Source organism: Athene noctua, chromosome 2 (assembly GCF_965140245.1).
Source record: "Athene noctua chromosome 2, bAthNoc1.hap1.1, whole genome shotgun sequence".
NCBI classification, from domain to species: Eukaryota; Metazoa; Chordata; class Aves; order Strigiformes; family Strigidae; genus Athene; species Athene noctua.
In genome coordinates this window covers 57,984,487-58,003,340 of record NC_134038.1, presented here as the reverse complement: position 1 = coordinate 58,003,340, position 18,854 = coordinate 57,984,487, and the positions used below count along the sequence as shown (strand labels likewise).

General features: G+C 40.0%; 1 protein-coding gene across 3 annotated transcripts in view; it reads right to left on the bottom strand.

Annotated features, from left to right (window-relative positions):
* GNAL (G protein subunit alpha L) overlaps positions 1-18,854 on the bottom strand; it is a 196,512-nt gene that overhangs the window by 119,572 nt on the left and 58,086 nt on the right. The window contains exons 1-4 of one of the 3 annotated variants that reach the window (XM_074899243.1): positions 4,031-4,637; positions 3,747-3,819; positions 2,845-2,899; positions 2,535-2,654 (exon numbers count right to left, since the gene is read on the bottom strand). In XM_074899243.1, the coding sequence (XP_074755344.1) occupies positions 2,535-2,654; positions 2,845-2,899; positions 3,747-3,819; positions 4,031-4,259 (477 nt within the window). In that variant the 5' untranslated portion in view covers positions 4,260-4,637. Of the gene's footprint in view, positions 1-2,534; positions 2,655-2,844; positions 2,900-3,746; positions 3,820-4,030; positions 4,638-18,854 lie in introns of those variants that run through there. The other 2 variants (XM_074899244.1, XM_074899242.1) reach the window with 2 other exon arrangements.

Genomic DNA, 18,854 nt, shown 5'->3' with positions numbered 1-18,854 from the left:
GAAATGCATCTTCAACTAAAATACACTGATTTTTACGACAAAGATTCCATGGCTGACATAATCCGAAAAATAACACATCTGTAATTCATATTGCAATACTAAGGGCTATGTCTTCAACAGCTCATTACCATCCATATTGTCAAAAAACCCTAAAATCGCCTCTTCCTTCATTCAAAGGAAGAAGGGTGGCTCTTGTCACATTTTAGAATATGCCAAAATTTATCCCAGAGGCAACACCTAAGTGCTGCCCAAGTCAGCAATTTTTCCTTCACAACTGTTCTTAAATAGAGGATAGAACCGCAAGTCCTGAATGCCTACTACTAAATACTCTATTGGCTTCTCCGGCTCAGAAGGGCTTATTCCATACATCAGCTATTAATTAGAGAATCAGTAATGCTTAGCAAAGGATGTGTAACTGATTACTATCCAAGTATTTATTTTTATATTTGTCCTTATTCAAAAATACTAAATGGGTCAAAAGTTACTTCAGCTGGAAACATAATTTTACTTTAAGTTATCACTGACTTAAACTGGAGTAGAATCAAGCCCCGAAGCACAATAGCACTTTTTTTTTTTTATTTTCAATCTGTCTTGCTCACACATCTTCCTGGAGAGAAATAACATATTAAACCAACAATTTTTTTTTTAAAAAAGAATAAAAACCTAGCCAGACTACACATTTCACTACTATTATATCTATGAATTGATTAGAGAAAAAAAAATGGGGGGAAAAGATGAAAGTGATACATAAAATATATTTACTTCTTTATTTACTTCTAAACCAGCACTTCATTTTTTTCTTTTTTTAAGCCTGTGATAACTTTTTTTTTTATTAGGACTATTTGACACTATTTCAAATAATGTGATGGTATTTTCAGATATACTACTTAATTAAAAAACAGTTATTAATTATTTTTATTTTAAACCAAAATGGACTTTGAATCAAGATTTCAAAAGAATTATTACTTGTTTCACAGTCCACTGGGTCCAGTTCTCTTCCCCTCCAAGAATAAGTTTTCCCCTCTATAAAATATCAGTGAGTCAAATTTGACTACATATAGTCAGCTTCTGTAAAAAAGGAGAAATTTTGTAATAATGAAATAAAAAAAATACCTCCAAGCCCTATAAAAAGTCCACTTTAGTTTTCTTTTAACTCAGAAAGTCAGAAAAACAGATGTGTAATAGAGAATTGCAAAGGATTTATGCTACCATTTATCTTACCCAAACATGTAAGGGTCAAAATTCAAGCAAAAAACCCCACATAAAATGAGCAACAAATGCCTCAGAACTGCAATACCTGCATAAAACAAATATTTCATGTCAAACTCGCATTCCATTTCTAAAAAGAGTTTCTCATTTTCACTAACTTACATCTACCAATTGAGCAATTATGCAATATGTGGGTGTACCTTGCAGTCGTTTTCTTAACATCTGCATTCTGTGTTAAATTCTAACTGTACAAGATGTCTGATATTTTTTCTTTATCTTGAACCTTCAAAGCAGTACGTTTACCAGAGGCAAAACCACACACCAGAGAATATGAGTCATATAATAAAGAAACGACTCTTTCCCTTCTCCCTCTTCCACCCTGAAGCTATAATAACCTAAAGACGCTCTATTGTAAATGGCTTCTTTGGTAACACTGATAGCATGAACAACTCACAATCATTTAGCCAATGAATGAAGATTTTTTTAGTCCTTACTGTATCCATAACAAATTGCTCTCAATATCATTTTAAGGCAAATTAAAAATTGTGCTACTGCAAAAATAAAATTCCTTGTAATATTCAGAATGTCTATGAACTTGCTTTCATGTCATGCATAAAATTAAAACCATTCAGTGCATGTTCCTATAAATAATAACACAAAAAGATAAAAATGATCAATGTAAGATGTCTATGCAAGTTAATCTGAAAGGTATCTCTCACTTGTCTAAAAAAGAGTAGCCTTTATACAGAAATCCTTAATTTTCCAATGGTTTCATATCAGAGGATGGCAACATTTACATACAAGTAAAGCACTGCTCATGCCAACTACAATAAATACATAAGGAAGCAAACCACCTTACTTGACCACTGTTTACACTAGTTTCCACTCTGAAGTGCAGTAAGTATGGAAAACAACACTGGGGTCACTTTTATCCTTTTATTTCCTTTTATATCCTTTTCTGTAGGTAGACTTAACTCCTCAGACTGACATCCTGCATCTAACTCCACACAGGAAAACAGCTTTCAACAAAGTCTTATTTGATGTGTCAATATGTATAATTATATCAGAAATTTCGAAGAGAAGAACTATATGCAGAAACAGCATTTACAAACAGCAGCAAATAAATCAGTAACAAAAAAATCTTGCACCACTAAAACAGGTGCAGCCACCACAGTCTTGTAAGAAAGTTAACCCTGTGGTAACGCTGGCATAAGATCTTCCCATGACCATCTTCCAAAAAGTAAAAAACCCAACGTTTCAGTTAATCAAAGTGATGCAACACATTCCACCTTGAAGCAGAATAAATGTGTGGTTTCTATTCTTACCTGTGTATAGTCAAAGTCAGAAAGAGGAGCTATACTCTTGATGTAGTCCATTCGAAATTGGTTTTCTGGGTTGGCCAATGGAACTGGGGGTATTAAAGTGCTCATAGCTGAAACTATAGTCTAGAATTGGATAAAAAAAACCCAAAACAACAACACATTAATCTGGATAAATCTAGGATACAGGATCAATAGAAGATAATCTAATCTGATCAGCAAAATGGGATTTCTCTCAGCACAATCTTGGAGAGCACAATCCTTATCATTTCCAGCACACCCAAGTATTTAAGAACAGTATAAAGTGTGTTCTTACCACAATCGCATCTTTAACGTTTTTCCGAATATCCAGTATTTTCTGTTTCTTTTCTCTGCATTAAAACAGAAATATTAACACTTTGATTTTTTTTCTTACAAAGCAGTTCAATCAGTTGCATTTAATTTTTTTTCCACTTATCGCTTGTTTATCTGCTCTTCAATCATTACAACATACTAAACGAAAAGAACGGCAAGACAAATATATTTTTCCCCTTATCCCCTTTTCTTGCACAGTATGAAAGGCAATGCACATTCATCCCTCCCTGTTTTTAAAAATCAAACAATCATAGCCACATCTGCAAAGCCTCCCCAGATGGAACTGGAAGTCATTGTTTCATTTCTACAGCATGCTGTAAACATGCTCTAAATTAACAGCACGTAGTTAAAGGCCAACAGAAAATTCATACTATGGATTAATAACAATTTCAGGCAAAGAGTTCTTCAGAAAGAAAATTATGTAGCCTCAGAAAACAGAATGATTTCTAACAAATGTGCAAAATTAGTTTCAGTTTTACACTAACCCCAGTACCGGAAAAACAGCAGCCACTGTCATCCTGAATATGACTTGACATGTATTTTTATATTACAGACAGATGCAATATTTGGTTGTTTGCTTCTATGTAAAAAGTAGTCGCCATGTTGTTGCTACACAGGGGCCTGTCAAGCGCTGCAGTAGCAACAGTGTAAAATACAGTAAAGGGGCCAGAAGGAGAAAATGCAAATACACAATAGCAGTAATTTCCTTATTCTGGCCCCCCTTCCTCCCCTCCCTCCCCCCAAAACGCAGTGTCAAGCCACCAAAACACAGGGGACGAGAGGAGAAATTTCCTAGCCTACTGTGTGTTAACCTGTTTCTAACATTTAACGAAAAATAAGTCACAAAGCGTCAATAATTCTTACTCTGAATTAAATCCATTGACATGTAGGATTCGCATTTGTTTCACAATAGTGCTTTTTCCTGACTCACCAGCCCCTAAAAGAGAAAGAAGGAAAGGGAGAATATTGTGATACACGGTTCAGGCTGGGGGTTTGGGGTGTTGGTTGTTTTTTTTTTTGGACGCGACAGCATCTCCCACCTCCGGCAGCATTTCTGTATGTATGCATCCATGTGGCTCAGGCGCTGAGCTCTCAATCTGTGGACGTCTCGCATATTGCTCAATACAACAAACCTACATTTTCCATACCCTCTCCGCTGCGCCCGGGCGGGCTGGGGGTGATGCCCCCCTCCTGGCCCTCCTCTCCCCGTCCCCCACCTCTGCCCCCTTCCTCCTTACCCAGCAGGAGCAAGCGGTGTGTCGCTTTATAAGCCAGCCTCTCTTTCTGCAACTGCTTCTCTATTTTTTTGTTGGCTTCTCGCTGCGCTTTCTCATCGATACGCTGATCCTCCGTTTTGCTGTTGCCCAAACACCCCATAGCCGCTGCTTAGGACGGACGGCAAATCGTTGCCTTTACAGATTTAGTATTTACAAGGGGGAGGAGGGGGGGCGGGGGGGAAAGGCAGAAGACAAGTCTTTATATCCGTGTGTCCCTGCGACGGTTTCTCTTCCCTTCTTCTTCCCCCCCCGGCTCGCTCACATAAAATGGTCTCTAGCCGCTCTCTGATCACGGCGGAGTTGGTTTGCTCGCTCCCCAGAAGAGATGTGGGGAGCAGGCGGCAGAGGTAGCAGTGCCCCGACAGGGAGGGGGTGGGGGGGGAGAAATCTGTGCAAAAATGCCTAACATGCAACGAGAGGGAGAAAAGGGCTCCTCCTGGAAACCAGCCGGGTGCCGCTCTCCTCTCTCCCGTCCCCACCGCGCACACAATCCCTATATTTCTCTGTAAAGGTCTATTTTTGTCTTCCTAACTCAGCACTGCCTCTTTCTGCGAGACCAGGAAACAGCCCAGCCACCAGCCCTACGCGCAGGGAAGCCGACGGAGAAAGGTAAAAGCCGGACCGATCTACCTGAATCCTGCGGGGCCGCGGCCAGGCGGCTCCGCTCCTCCCGCCGCGCCCGCCCCCCCTCTCCCGCCCCGGCTGGGCCGCCCCCCCCCCCCCCCCTCGCCGCCCCCAGCACCGCGCCCCAGCACCGCCGCGGACGGCAGCCCCGGCCCCCGCGCCCCGCCAGCGCTGCTGCCGCGAAAACCTGGATCTGGCATCGCCTCCTCGGGACCTGCGGCCTCCGGGCCCAGCCGGCCCCCACACCCCGACCCGGCGGAGCGCCCACCCCCCCATCCCCGGCCTGCGGCCTTGCGGCGGGGGAAAGGGGAGTCGCGGGGACGCGGCAGCCGGGGACCGAGGAGGGGTTTTCCCGATCTTTTCCTGCGTTCCTCGGCGGGACTGGAAGAGCCTGGCTGCTACCAGAGCACGGTTTGGCACTCCTGGGTCTGAAACCCTGGGCTGCCACAGGTGATGGCTGCCATCCTGCCTGACCTCGGGGAGCCGAGCCGGGAGCCTGCCGGTGCTCGCCAGAGCCAGCACAGAGGACGTGCCGCACCTATATAAACGTATGTGCACCTATATAAACCACACACAGCATATGCACGAACACCAGGCGTTGACTTAGTAATAAACTGAAGTGTCCCTTTCCACAAGTTGCCGCAGCACCACATCAGCGTTTTTTTCCTTTGAATATTCCAAAGTGTATCAGCTGAACGAGGAAATGATGCTGTCCCAACAGCTCACAGTAATGTTTAATCCAAATGGGATCACGTAAATGCCAATACCACCACCTCAACAAATCTCGACAAGAAACTGTATGTTTGTTCCTTCATTTACCTCCATTTTAGGTCCTGAAATGAAACATCAAGCCGGACAACATTACAGGTATTCTTTCTTGCTTCAAACCTCTCACCTTGCAAAGTGGTATCTCAACGCAAAAGCAGCACTACAGATAGCATCTGGCCCTTCCTGAACTTCTACTGTGTAGAAACCGCCCATGCTACTCGGATGTGATCCCTGATTCACTGAGGCACATTGAGCACTAAAAGAAAGATCGACACAACACCTCTGAAGTCCCAAAATATTTTCAGCCTTTATCTCCAAATATTATTATTCCCCCAGACTTTCGATGATGGATTATTGAAAAGTTACTATTTTGACAGCTGTGTATGTGTGCACAGTCCTGGTCCCGACTAAAATCAAAGAGAGTTTGCCATCAACTTCAGTCAAACAGAATACCACTTTATTCTAAAAGTTCTTGAGATGCATGTGGAAAAAAGAAACTAGATCTAACAAGGAGAAGGACTTAGTTTTTTTCAGTTGCTCTCTCATTAAGGTGGGAAGTGCTGGATCGAGGAAGAGGAACTGTCTACTTCGAGCTCACACCACAGGAAGGTGAAACAGCAGAATCCAGAAAAGAAGTAGGTAGGGCTTCACCTGTGGTTGGGTACATAGAGTTTTCAGGAGACTACTTAACTCAAGTGCCAGATACATGTTTTTTGTGGTACTTCTTGATCTAGACTCTGGAAGCTGTTTCATCTTACACAGATGGGGGGTGTGTGTGTGTGTGCAGACACACTACCGATAAAAATCTGACAGGATCTGCCAGGCCCAAATATGCACTTTTAAGTGTTACTGAACTGCATTTTTTTAAGACAGACTGTTTTTTTCTTATTGACATTTTCCTCCCTGGAGGGGCAAAACCCGCCTCAGATACAGGTAGGTTTTGGAAGCACAATTCAGGGTGACTACTGGTTTTGGAGGCTGTCAGCCATGGGATACATGATGAATGGCTTTCATGAAGAGCAGTTACATTTGCTGGCTGCTCCAGTCCTATGAGGGATCAAAACTGAACAGGCTTGGCTAGAAATCACTAACTGGGTCTGGATTTTCATAGTTCTTCAGCATGAGAAGCTGTAATTTATGATGTACAAGATGTGTGTAGCCGTATTTATTTCCTATGTAAATACCTCAGTTTAGTCCCAAATCTGGCTAGTGTCAGTTGGTCCTATGAGATAAATCTGCCTTGTTTCTTCCCCTCTTTTCCTCGGCAGTTTTCTTCCTGCACATACTAACATTGCGATTTTTGGTGCAGATTTGTTCCCAGCTTTGAAAGGGCTCTATGCCAATAAATAGGATTTGACAGGATCCTGGTATATCCTGCTATTACCTTTTTCTGAAAGAGGGAAAGTGTTTCTCATTTCCTCTCTCCCCCTCGAAAAAACCATGACCCTTTTGGGTCTCTTCCTCCTGAGAAAAGATCACACAGTTCAAGAATGACACGAGCAAGCAACCTGTGCCCAGAAAGAACTTTTGGCTGTAATTATATTCCCAACCCTCCCTTTGTTTTTCCCAAATAAAGCACTTAACACATTAAAAACTACAAAATCCTAGAAGCAATAATAGGTACAAGAGAAGCTTTCACCCTCTTTGGACACAGCAATTACTTCTTTTTCCAGAGAGATCACAGCTATCACATGAATATATCTCCCCTGCACACAGATAAACCTAAACTGTGAGCTTAATCCAAATACCTGCCTCTATAAAACGTTTCAGCCATCCTGCTTTACCAAACCATCTTATAGTACAAATTGTACATTTGAGTAAAAACAAAATCCCAGGCAAGGCAGAGGAGACTGTTCCTGCTCTTCCCCTTTCTTCCCAGGCAACCAACATGGCAACCTCCTCAAGTTCCTGGTCCTCCTGAAAATGAGGTATTTCACATTGCTTCTGCTCCATCAGATCAGGCAACATATGTATACATACATATATTTATATATGCACATACATATAAATATAAATACACACTGAGTGGGTATGTGTGTGTAAAAATAAGATTCATCTTCTGCTTCATGCTCAAACTTGGTGTTGTCCCACTGTGAAACCAGGCAATACAACCTAAGCCCTGCTGGAGGGAAACCGGACACACCTTTATTTTCTGCTTTCCTTTGTGAGTTCCCACTTCAGGCTGGGAGGTTTGTGAGCCTCAGGCTGAATGCTGGGGAGCCCAAGTCGCTTTCCTGAGGCCATGTTTCTATTCTTGAATGGAAGAGAATTGACAACCCAGCTGAAGCTAAATTCAAGGAAACAAACAGCCATACTGGGTGGCCACCCTGCCACAAAGTCACAGTCTTATTTCTCACGTCCATTCTGTTTGGGCTAAAGAGGGACAAAAATCCAGCAAGTATTAATGCGGAGCTCCTACAAAGGCAGCTCAAGAGACTCGGTTGCTCCCTGCCTCTTTAATCCAGAGCAGGATTGATGCAGAGTTTTTTCTTGCAAAAGTTAGGGAGAGGTGGAGAAAGTTTCTCTACAGAAACCCTGCAGATCCTTTGCAGACCATCTTCCCTTTACACAGCCTCTGTTGTGGCTTTGGTTCTGTTTCTCAAAAAAAAGAGCAAATGGAAACATGGATGTAAACAAAAGCTTAGAGGGAGCTAAGCAACTGGAAAAGAGATTCTTCCTGCTTGCCAGCTTCCTGCCTCAGCTTTCAGAGGGGTTTCTGAACTCTGCTGTCACTGTCCTTAAGTATGGGCACTGCACTAGGTGGGTAATACTGTGGTGACCTAATCTGCTTCTCCTCACTGACATTTCTTTTTCATGTAGCCCATTGCTACACATCACAATATGCCACTCACTAATACCTGTGTTTTTTACTCCACCTCATCATCAAACCATGGTCTGAAAAGAGAAAAATAAATCAGTATTTGCATAGGTATTGAAGAAAAATAATCCTTTCTCTCTGGTAATAAATTCTTGGTAAGTTTGTCTCCCTGCAGATGTCAAATATTAACACAAAAGTACACACTCTCTGAAAGGCTACATTTGGATTTTTGTAAGATACACTAATCAGGAACCAAAAAAATTAAGACTCTAACTGTATTAAAAATAATGACTAAGGGTCTAGAAAATACACAGTACATGCTTTGCAGAGAACTGAATATCATGCTAAAAAGAATCTAACTTTTATCCTTTTGTTTAAACCCATGACCTCAAAAAAGTAATTAAAATAATTTTTAGCTCTTCTGTTTTGAGAAGCAGGATGGGAGTGATGCCAGAAAAGGTGAGGTGTGCATTACCACAGTGACTGCAGACCTGAGCCCAAATCAACTTCATGTCCGTGGATTGAGGACAACTCACTGATGCAGGAGAGGGTCAGGCAATGCTGAGGGGCACAGCAGTGCTCTGACTAGTTCCCCGGCTCCCTGACCCAGTTTGCTGTCCCCATTCCCATGCCATACTCCTTTACTTGGCAGCTGTCACCATGTAACTCACCTGACAAGCCAACTCACCCCTCGCCTGCTCCTCTCCCACGAACCACAACCTGCCCCATCTCTGTGAGGCACAGGCTAACAGCAAAAGGGAGAAAGCAGGTGAAATGATGCAAAAGATTGCGGACTAAAGCTAATAGGGTCTGAAGAGGAAAAAAAGGGTTTTCCAGAGAAAAACTCCAGGCAGCAGCCCACAGAAATGACAACGATAGCCTTTTCCCCTGAGAAAGCATTTGTGAAGGGAAGGATTAGCTCCAGGAAGGAGCCAGATGCCCCTGGGAAGCCTGTGTGGAAAAGCATCAGGTGAAAAGCAGATTTGCAGTATGATTGTGTTAAAGAAAGAGGACAATCCGCTTTCATTCAAGCTAGTTATTCCTTATCCAAGCTAGTTATTCCTCATCCACGTCCCACAGGGAAAGGGGAATTTCTGCTCTGGCCATCTCCATCAGCTCAGTGTTTCTCAGTGTTTCCATTTAGATCCTTACTGCTAAGACAATTCACATGTTGATTACTTGTCTTTTCTGACTAGAAATCCCTTTCTATGAAGAGAGACTCACATGGCAGCACTGCACACACATGCATCTGTTGGTACTAGAGGCAGAAGTTGCTGACTGAAACTAACAAAAATCGAGCAAGGTCCTGATAAGGTTTGAAAGACTAAGTAACCTCCTGTGGTTTAAACATTATTACATGTCAACATCAAATAACACTGTTAAACAATGTGACAAACGCTTTTGCAAAAACCTCTTGTTTGATGAATCTGGGAGACTCTGTTATGAGGTACAGTACATTGTTAGCAAAGCAGGAGACACTTTTCTGACAGTATCCCAATTTATGGGGAGTATCACTTGGCTGGGCACTCCAAGGAAAACCTACCCCTATCCTCACCTCATCCTCTTAAATTGAATAAACAAAGTAATACATTCACATTTTAAGGCAATGAAAAATTAGTTCTAACCAACTGTTTAGGATAGTCCTCAAGACTAAATAATGTAAATAAAGCGAGACAAAACATGCTAATACCACCATCACCCAAATTTAGAAATGAATTAATCAATAAATAAGATCAGCTAGAATTATAGACGGAGTTGCTACTTTAAAAAATAGGGGGTAAAATCTATACAGGAGATGTGTCCTGGATTCTCTGCAACATGCTGACCAACATCTTGCACAGCTGTAACAGCAAAGCCGAATCATTTATCTGCGGTTTATAAAGGATTCTGCATGTCATACAGAATTTTGCATTTAATAGTAAATGGTTGGGTTGACTGTCATGATCTCCCTATTTGGACAGGAATGAAAAACTGGGGAAAAAAACCAACTTGTGAGACACAGAACATATGTGAGATGTGCTGTAACCTCACCTTTAACTCTGAGGCACATGCCTCAGCAAAACCCTTGCAGTCACAGCATGCCTGCCTCCACCCCTATTCATTAGACAATATTATGCTGAACTAGATTTGTCTCTACATTCACCACAAACACATCTGATCCGTGATTTACTTGTGCTTGTATCACCCCTCTGACTTGCTATAAATGTGGAGATGCTCTTCACTCTTATTCAACTCCTCTGCTTTAGACATTGTTTTAGCTATCCCAGAAAATGGCTGATTTTAAAAAACAAGGAAGTCTCTACAGAAGTTAAATGACAGGCATTCAAACTCAAAAGTATGCTTTAATTCTTCCAACTGCCTGCAGTAATAGTCAGTGGTGTCCCTCAACAGAAAATTTTTACAAATAAACATGATCCCTGTATACAAGTACCTTACCATGAATCAAGGAATTCTATAATTGCAGTGAGTGCATATTAATGCAATTCTAATACCCAGAAGCACTGGTAAATTCATAGCAAGTCAGTCTGTTTCCTAACCCTGTTTAAGGATCCCAATATGTAACTACACACAAGAGTAATCAGTAAAAACTGGCTTCAGGAAATAATGTTGCCAAGATGTGTGTAGCCTCACATACTCTCACACCCTGATTTATATCAATAGTATTTATTGCAGAAATACAGCTTTTACTTGACTTCATGAGTCTGGACTAGCAAATCCAGATAAAAACTTACTGAATAACGAATCACAGCATTTTTCTCCTCAACCATGTATCTTTTCTTAACCTATACAAGCAAATACATGACTAACATTCAGCTTGCCCTTCTATGGTATAGATCTTAAGTATCCTATAGGCATTTTTGCAGTATATGTGTGCAAAGCAGATCATCTTTTGGATTAAACAGCTATCACACGTTTGCTCATGATTGGAGAGACATGACTTGTTGACCCAAGTGGTCCTTTCCAAAATCAGGTTTATGCTGCAATTAAACTTCTGTGCTTTCATGACATGAATTTCTGTATTTCCCTGGACAGATAAAGCAGTACATATGAAGACTAAGCAGATAGATTACTTATACAGATGACTATTCCATCTGCATACCAATGTGGGAAATGGGAAAACCAATTGTAAACATAGTGTGAGTTACAGTAGACAAGTAAATCTACTCACTCTATTCCCCTTTTCTTCTGTTCTCTTATTCAGTTATTCTATTCGTTGCTAGTCTCAAAATTACAGTGCTATTCTGAAGAAACTTCTACAGCATGAGTTAACGGAATTCAAACCCATGTAATTTTACTGAAAACCAAAAGTTTTCTCCAGCACCCACTGAGATGTTTGTATAACATGGATTAGAACCTTTGGAGAAAACACTGGTTTAGTTTATCCTAAGGATCAAGAGTATGGATGAAATCTCACAGGATCATTTCACTTGGGATGAAAGATGATAAAAACATTGGTTGTGTGCACGAAGGAGAAGGGGGAAAAGTTGAGAAGTCCATGGAACTTGCAGACATTTTGGAACAAGTGACTTAAAAATAGTAAGTTACTGAGGAATCTGTATTTTCTCACATACTTCATGAAAGAAAAAGTTTGTTTTTAAAATAAAAATGCATAATGTGAGAAAACTTCCTAAAATATGGTAACCTTTTCTCTGGGTTTAAAGTTCCAGCTAGATCAACAATGGTGTCATGTTTCCATAACAATCTGTCTAATTACAGGTACATTTGTCTTGGGTTTGGGTTTTGTTTTGGCTTTTTTCATTTTTTTAAGGAGAACCATTCCAGCTTAATGCCTTACAACCTCGTTGAAATTTTAAATCTCAGCTAATGTCCAAATGATGTAGTGCAATGCTATGCAGAACTACCACAGCAGTGTCTGAGGTTAGCAATAGTACAAATGAAAAAGTGGTCTAATCCAGCAATCTCATCTAACACAGCTGTTCAGACACTGCACTATACATTTTAAAACATTGAGAGCGTTTTAAAATGCTTATAGCTGCTTGGAATATTTGTTTACAACAACACTCACCTAGCCAACCAATTTGCCTACCAATCCTAAAACATTTAAAGGCCTATAAACCTACCCATATGCAGGCTCCTCCTGCTCAGAATCAGCTATAGTGATCTACCACTGACATCACTAAACACAATGACAAGATTGTGCTTCTGTGTCTTTGCAGCCTATTCTTCATAATATGCAAATCTTCAGGAACTGCGTTTCTGATCCTGATGCAACAACACAAAAGCTATTGTAAGAAATGGCTTAACCTGTCAGCAACACTGTCACCACAATTACTACCACTAATAAAGATATGATCATAATCTGCCACTAAAGGATCATTAGATACATTATGACTATTGTATTCTTTTACACAGTCCTTTTACATGGACACTAATTGAAAATACTTGATTTAAATAAAAATAACCACTATAAATTTTCATTGACAAATCTGTTCTTAACCTTTAGACAGCTTAGGATTCTGCCTGCTCATGTGGGGAAACCAGCTATTAATAGGTTAGTCCTGCAAAACATTTACCAGAAATGCAAACTAGAGTAACACTGTATACAAAGAAGGGAGCTTGGAAGAATACACACAAGGATGCTCTGTCTGAACATGTAAATGACTTACACTAAGCTAGGTTAAAACTCTCTGTACCATTCAAATGCTTGTGGTGCATACAACAATTTATAGTGTGTTTGGGAATGGACAGCTGTACATTCTGAAAGATTCAAGAATTACATCTGTAAAAAGCACATAGTACATTACAAGTTTATTCTATGTCATTCATTTTTACATTACTTTTATTGAGACTGCAAGAACAAATGATGAAAAAGATAGCAAATGCCCAAATTTGAGTTGCTTCTGCATCTCGGATGCAGCTCCTCTGCACGACACCATAAGAGTTCTCCCCTTTGAAAGCTTAACTTCTGGATATATTTCACTGAGCTGTCAGAGAGGCCATAAAACCAAAACATAGCAAAACAAAAGGAAAACCCTCGAAACCCCCAACAAATGCAGTCCCAGAACATATCAAATAAAGTACTCCTCACTCAGAGAAAAGTATTAACATTATACTCATAGGAATTAATGAAAAACATGATCATCATTAGTCACCTCCATTCAAGAGAAATGATCACAAGATGGGAGAGGTACAGAGAAGAGGGATGAAGACGGTAAGAAATGACAGCTGGTATCAGAGAAGACGACTAGGAGGGGTGGGATTATCAGACCAGAGGTCCCTGTGGTTGCCTGTAATGACCAGGCAAAGCACATAGCATGCTGTGGCTTGCCTTGTCATCCCGGGCCACAAGGGCTGCAGCTTTCTACCACAGCAAGTACACTGCAAGGGCCACTGGGGGCAGTATTTTATCCAGAACCATGGCTCAGGGCCTCTGGTTTTGCCTGACAGAAATCAAATGCATACCATTGCTTTCCAGAGAAGTACAAGAGAGCTTTCCCATGTCTAGAGAAAAGTATTTAATGTAATACAATCCAAACTGTTTCACCTAATTTAATAATACTGTCCTGAGATGCAACAAGCCACGTGCAAATGAGACTGGAAAAATAACAGTTATGAGCTGCCAGAAGAGTCCAGCTCTGTGAGCACGACTGCAGAAAACAACAGCTATACCCAGATTGGTCTGGCTGGGAGAGAAGGGACCAGGGGATGGAGAGGTCCCTTTCCTCATGCTTCCAACTCATCATGGTGAGCTGCTGTTTCTGCCTTGGAAGTCCTGTCCAGCGGAGGGAAAGGAGACAGAAGATGGCAGGCGTCCACACACCTTTTGGAGCCTGTTCCTTCTATTGTGTCAGCAAACAATAGCCTCCCTGCTAATCTGTGAATCTCCTCAGGCTCCCTTCATGCCTTTACCATACTGCTTCCCCAGCCCAAGTTACCTTCTTTGCTATTTACAGCTCTCTGAGTAGTCAGATTATTTCTCTGTACACCCTGCAAGAAGGTAAGTAGAAAAGAAAAAAAGATGTCACTCAGTCAAGTGCCTAAATTTTCAAGTTTAACTTGGTTACTTCCCATATGTTGTCTCCAAAATTTTATGTGATTTATAGCATGAGCCAATGGCTGTCTTCTGTAAACCGTACAGAGCACACAGCCAAAGATTGACACAAAAAACTGATGCTGTGGCAGAATATTTCCAATACTGCCAAATTCTGTGTTTCCACCCCTGTGGACTGTTAGTAATTTCAACTGCCTATGGAAATCTGAATTAGCGTTAGCATACTACTTACATTGCATAATGTTGGAGTTTACATTTGTTGCACACTGTTGCCATGAACTTCTTGAATGTTTAGTAATCTTTCTTTTCTGTGCTTTTTTGGAATATACTGAATGAATAGGCTGCACTCCAAAAATTCAAAATATTGACATAAAAATACAGATGCTATACACTTATTAAGTAAGGGACTTTATTTTTTAAAATTTTGAATTATACTATTACATTTTAAGAACTAAATCTTAGATGATGACTGTTCTAATTGTGTTATCAAAATAATGATAACTTACAAAGTCATTCTTTACACTGACCAGTACTCTGGAAGTATTTGGACTACTTATAAACTAAGCAAATCCATGCTATATTATCTATATATAATACCAAATAATGTAACTTTTTGTTACAGCTTGCTCTATTCCAAATGTACACTATGGTGTCTTTTAAATATAATTTTATTTTTTTAATTGGCACATGAAAAACGTGACACCAAATTAATATCATTATTACACATTCCAAGCTTATGCTTGGAATCTGCTCACTTGAACACTCTGGGGATTAATATCATATCAATGATAAAAGAAACTTCTGATATGGGCCACAGAATATCTGCTATAATCATGCATAGTAAAGATATGATGTTATGTCCACAAGAGATCAAACCATATGCATTATGCAAAACTCTATTATCAATAACAATTTTAACCAACTGCAGTAAAAAGGACTGAATCTTATAATGCATTTCATCTGGCTAAATGCTGATTTCTACAGCTGAGCTTCTTACCAGAGGTCAAGCTAATACAATGAATCAAATGTGGGGTGCAATGTATCTCATTTTAACGTAGATGTGTTAAATCTAAGAATTAAAAAATTATTACCTTACTATCTAATCAATTCCTCCCTTGAAATGCCTATTTCTCTTCACAGACTATAAATGAATTCAAGGTGAGTTCATCTAGAGATCTAATAATCAGTGATCAGAAATCACTGTGAAATGGAAATAAAGGTTATGAGCAGGAAATACAGCTGAGCGACTGCATCGCATGGCAGCTAGCCAATATTAGTGCATTCTCAGTGATGTGTTAGTAACTTGGAAAGTAAAGCAGCAGAGCTGGTGACCAGCAAGTGAAAGAACTTTCACATGCAGTTTAGCACTTTTACTCATGATTAACAATTTTTAGTGGTATTAAATTGTGGTATTTTCACAACAAAAGAAATTACTACTCTGTAATGCTTTTCTTCACTTAAAAAGGAATAGTTCTTTCAATACGGTGCTGTTCAACTTGGTCAATAAGCTATCCAGTGACCTCAGGCAATGAGAAATTCCATATGGGCAGGCAACTCATATCCTCAAATCTCATGAAACAATGCCAGCTTCAGTGATGTTTTCACAAAGGTGTAGGGAGCCATTGCAAAAAAAATTGCTTCAACTGTAAACTACTCTGTATCTATTCACTACAGGTATTCTGACAATACATGATTTTTTGCAAAAGCTGGCATCTTCATCTTTTAGAATGACATAATTCCTCCCCTGCTAGATTCTACCACAACTGCAAATTAGTACAATTTGAATAAAATGCCTTATAAGCACTGATGCCAATATATATGTGAAAATTAGCATTTACTTATCAACACACTCAGGTAATCCTGAATTTCCCTTAAAATAACAACAAAGAGAAAGCAGCAGATAACAACTTCCCCCTTCTCAATATAGAATTACCTAAATAAAAATCTAAGGAAATAGGTATGTTGTTGGTTTGTATGAATTTACCTCTTACAGCTCTGTCTCCTTTACTTCTAGGATTATTCTTGCTCTCCTATCAACTCCTTCACCTCCCCTCTCCCCCCCCCCAAACCCCCCCAATAATAAACCTTGGCTCTGTCTGTGTGCCTGCCCCATGTGTGACTAAACGTTTCTCCATCACATCGGTGGCATATACTGCATGCAAGTTCAGAAGTAATCACCTCGCAAGTTTTAAATTAAGAAATTAAAAGATTATATGAAAACTGAGCCTTTAAAAGTTCTACTTAGGAAACTAAACTAAACACAGTTCTTTGGACCCACCTGGAAGGGTAACTTGGAGATTAGCCCTGTTGTTACTGCCCTGGGCACTGGTGGTGCAGCAGGACAACTCATGCAGCCAGTCATGGCACTGCTTCTTAGGAGGGCAACTCAGGAATTGAGTGTAGATCAAAAAAGTGTTTTGCTACTGGTTACCAGCTTTTCTGGGAGCCTAGCAATGTTCAAGAGAATTCATTTAAAGTAAAAGTGATAACCAATCCATCAACTTTATCACAGACTCACCACCACTCAGATACTGATAGAGTATTTACCTTCACTAGTTGGATTTTTGTGAAGTCTCATTGGGTGTACCAGAAATTGCCTTAGGATCCAAGGCCTATAAGGTTTGCTTGTTCATAGTCAAGACACTTTTACTCCAAATGACTGAAACTTTCACCAAAATACAAGACAGAGAATATTCAAAATTTGTACATATTTCTATGAACAAGATGATGCATATGCTCAGGCTAAACTATTTTAGATAAATATCAGCTTGAAACTTTAAAAAGATCACTGCAGAGTGCTGCAATTAAATTACAGTGGACATTACCAAAGTACCTGGAAAGCACTAGTCTGAGTATCTGAAATGCTGAAAACTAAACAATTAAAATATTTATAGATGATGATTGTATTTGCTCAGTAACTACTGAGTATTTTCAGTCACGTTTCACTCTAAAATAAAAATATGGTAATTAGTTACTCAGAGAAATTGGGAAAGAGCAGTCAATTGATGGGACATTCGTATGCCTGTGAGTACTTCACATCTACAGCAGGACATTTTCAGATAAAGTTTTTTTGCAGTATTCTTCCTAAAAACATACTCAAGAGTTTCACAAAAATTTATACAATCCAATACTTAAATTCTATACAGTTTTGAGCAATTTTTTATAGGTGGCATCATGTTTGAAATTCAGATGTCAAATGCTAAAATTGTTCAACAAAACGTTATTTGCAAACACTACAAGGCCTTCAGTTTTCACACTGATCCAGTTCAAGGAAAGCCAAATTTCTTATCTCTACAAGAATCCTGTGGAACCCCATAATCTTGTTCCAGTAGTCCACTGATAATGTTTGTTGATTAACTCATAGTCCACAATGTCTCTTCTGATCTCTGGCATCAGCTCAAGCCAGAGAGTTGTTCTACATGTTTCTCTCTTATAGTGCTTCCACATAAAATTCACATTTGTCTTGATGGAAACAAAATTTTAATTCTCAATGAGTAATCTCTCAATACAATCATTTCTTTTACTAGCACTAGAACTACATTTCTTAAATGACTGTGCATAGCATAATTTCCACTTCCAATTTTTGGCCATGCGTATTCTGCTTTCTCTGTGACCAAATGTATTTTCTTATGACAAGAGCCAAGCTACCATTCTGCAGCTCTCCCCTCATTTTGTTTTGTTTTTTTGTTACTTTTATTTTCCCAGCTACTTTCTGAGACCTTCTTCACTGTTGATCCCAACTTCCATAACTTGTTGTATTAAAACAGTTCTCTGCATACCAACCCACTTAGACATACACATCCTCAAAAATCCTGCAAGGAAGAAGACACTTTAAAGAGTACCCAGACCTATGATAACATGTAAGGAACCACTTTTCAAACGTGAAATTACGATGTTAAAAGTTCACAGAATCTGTTAATACATTTAAGTTATTGGAATCCACCTGCAATTACCATGGGTTTTGTCATTTAGTTTCAGTGCGCAAGATGGACCTCACTCTTTGATACTCTCTTTTGGGGGGAAAGAAGGTGGCACAAAAAGGATTGGTAAAATGCCAGAAAACCTAGGTTCAAGCTACTCAAAATCAGCCTAAGTTTAGCAAGACTGGTTACGCTGTAAAATAACAGCCCAGTGATTAGATGACCTGCACAGAAGAAGCTGTTCCCTCACTGGGCTGCTTGCTGGAAGAGCAGCTGCACTCCAGTTTTAATCCTTAGTTCCTGACGGGCCGGAAAGCCCAAATATGAATTATTCCAGTGTAAGCATCCATGTGTTCTAAGAGGCACGGCAGAGCTGGGTACACAGAACAGTTTTGCTTTGAGTTTGAAAAATCTGCAACAAACAGGGGTCAGTACAATAACGCACAAAACCTATAGAGACACCAATGGGCATTCATATAACTTGGCACAGCAGCCCAGAGAAAATGCTGATCACAACATGGCTTGTTTCATTTCAGTCAACAGCCAGGCAAG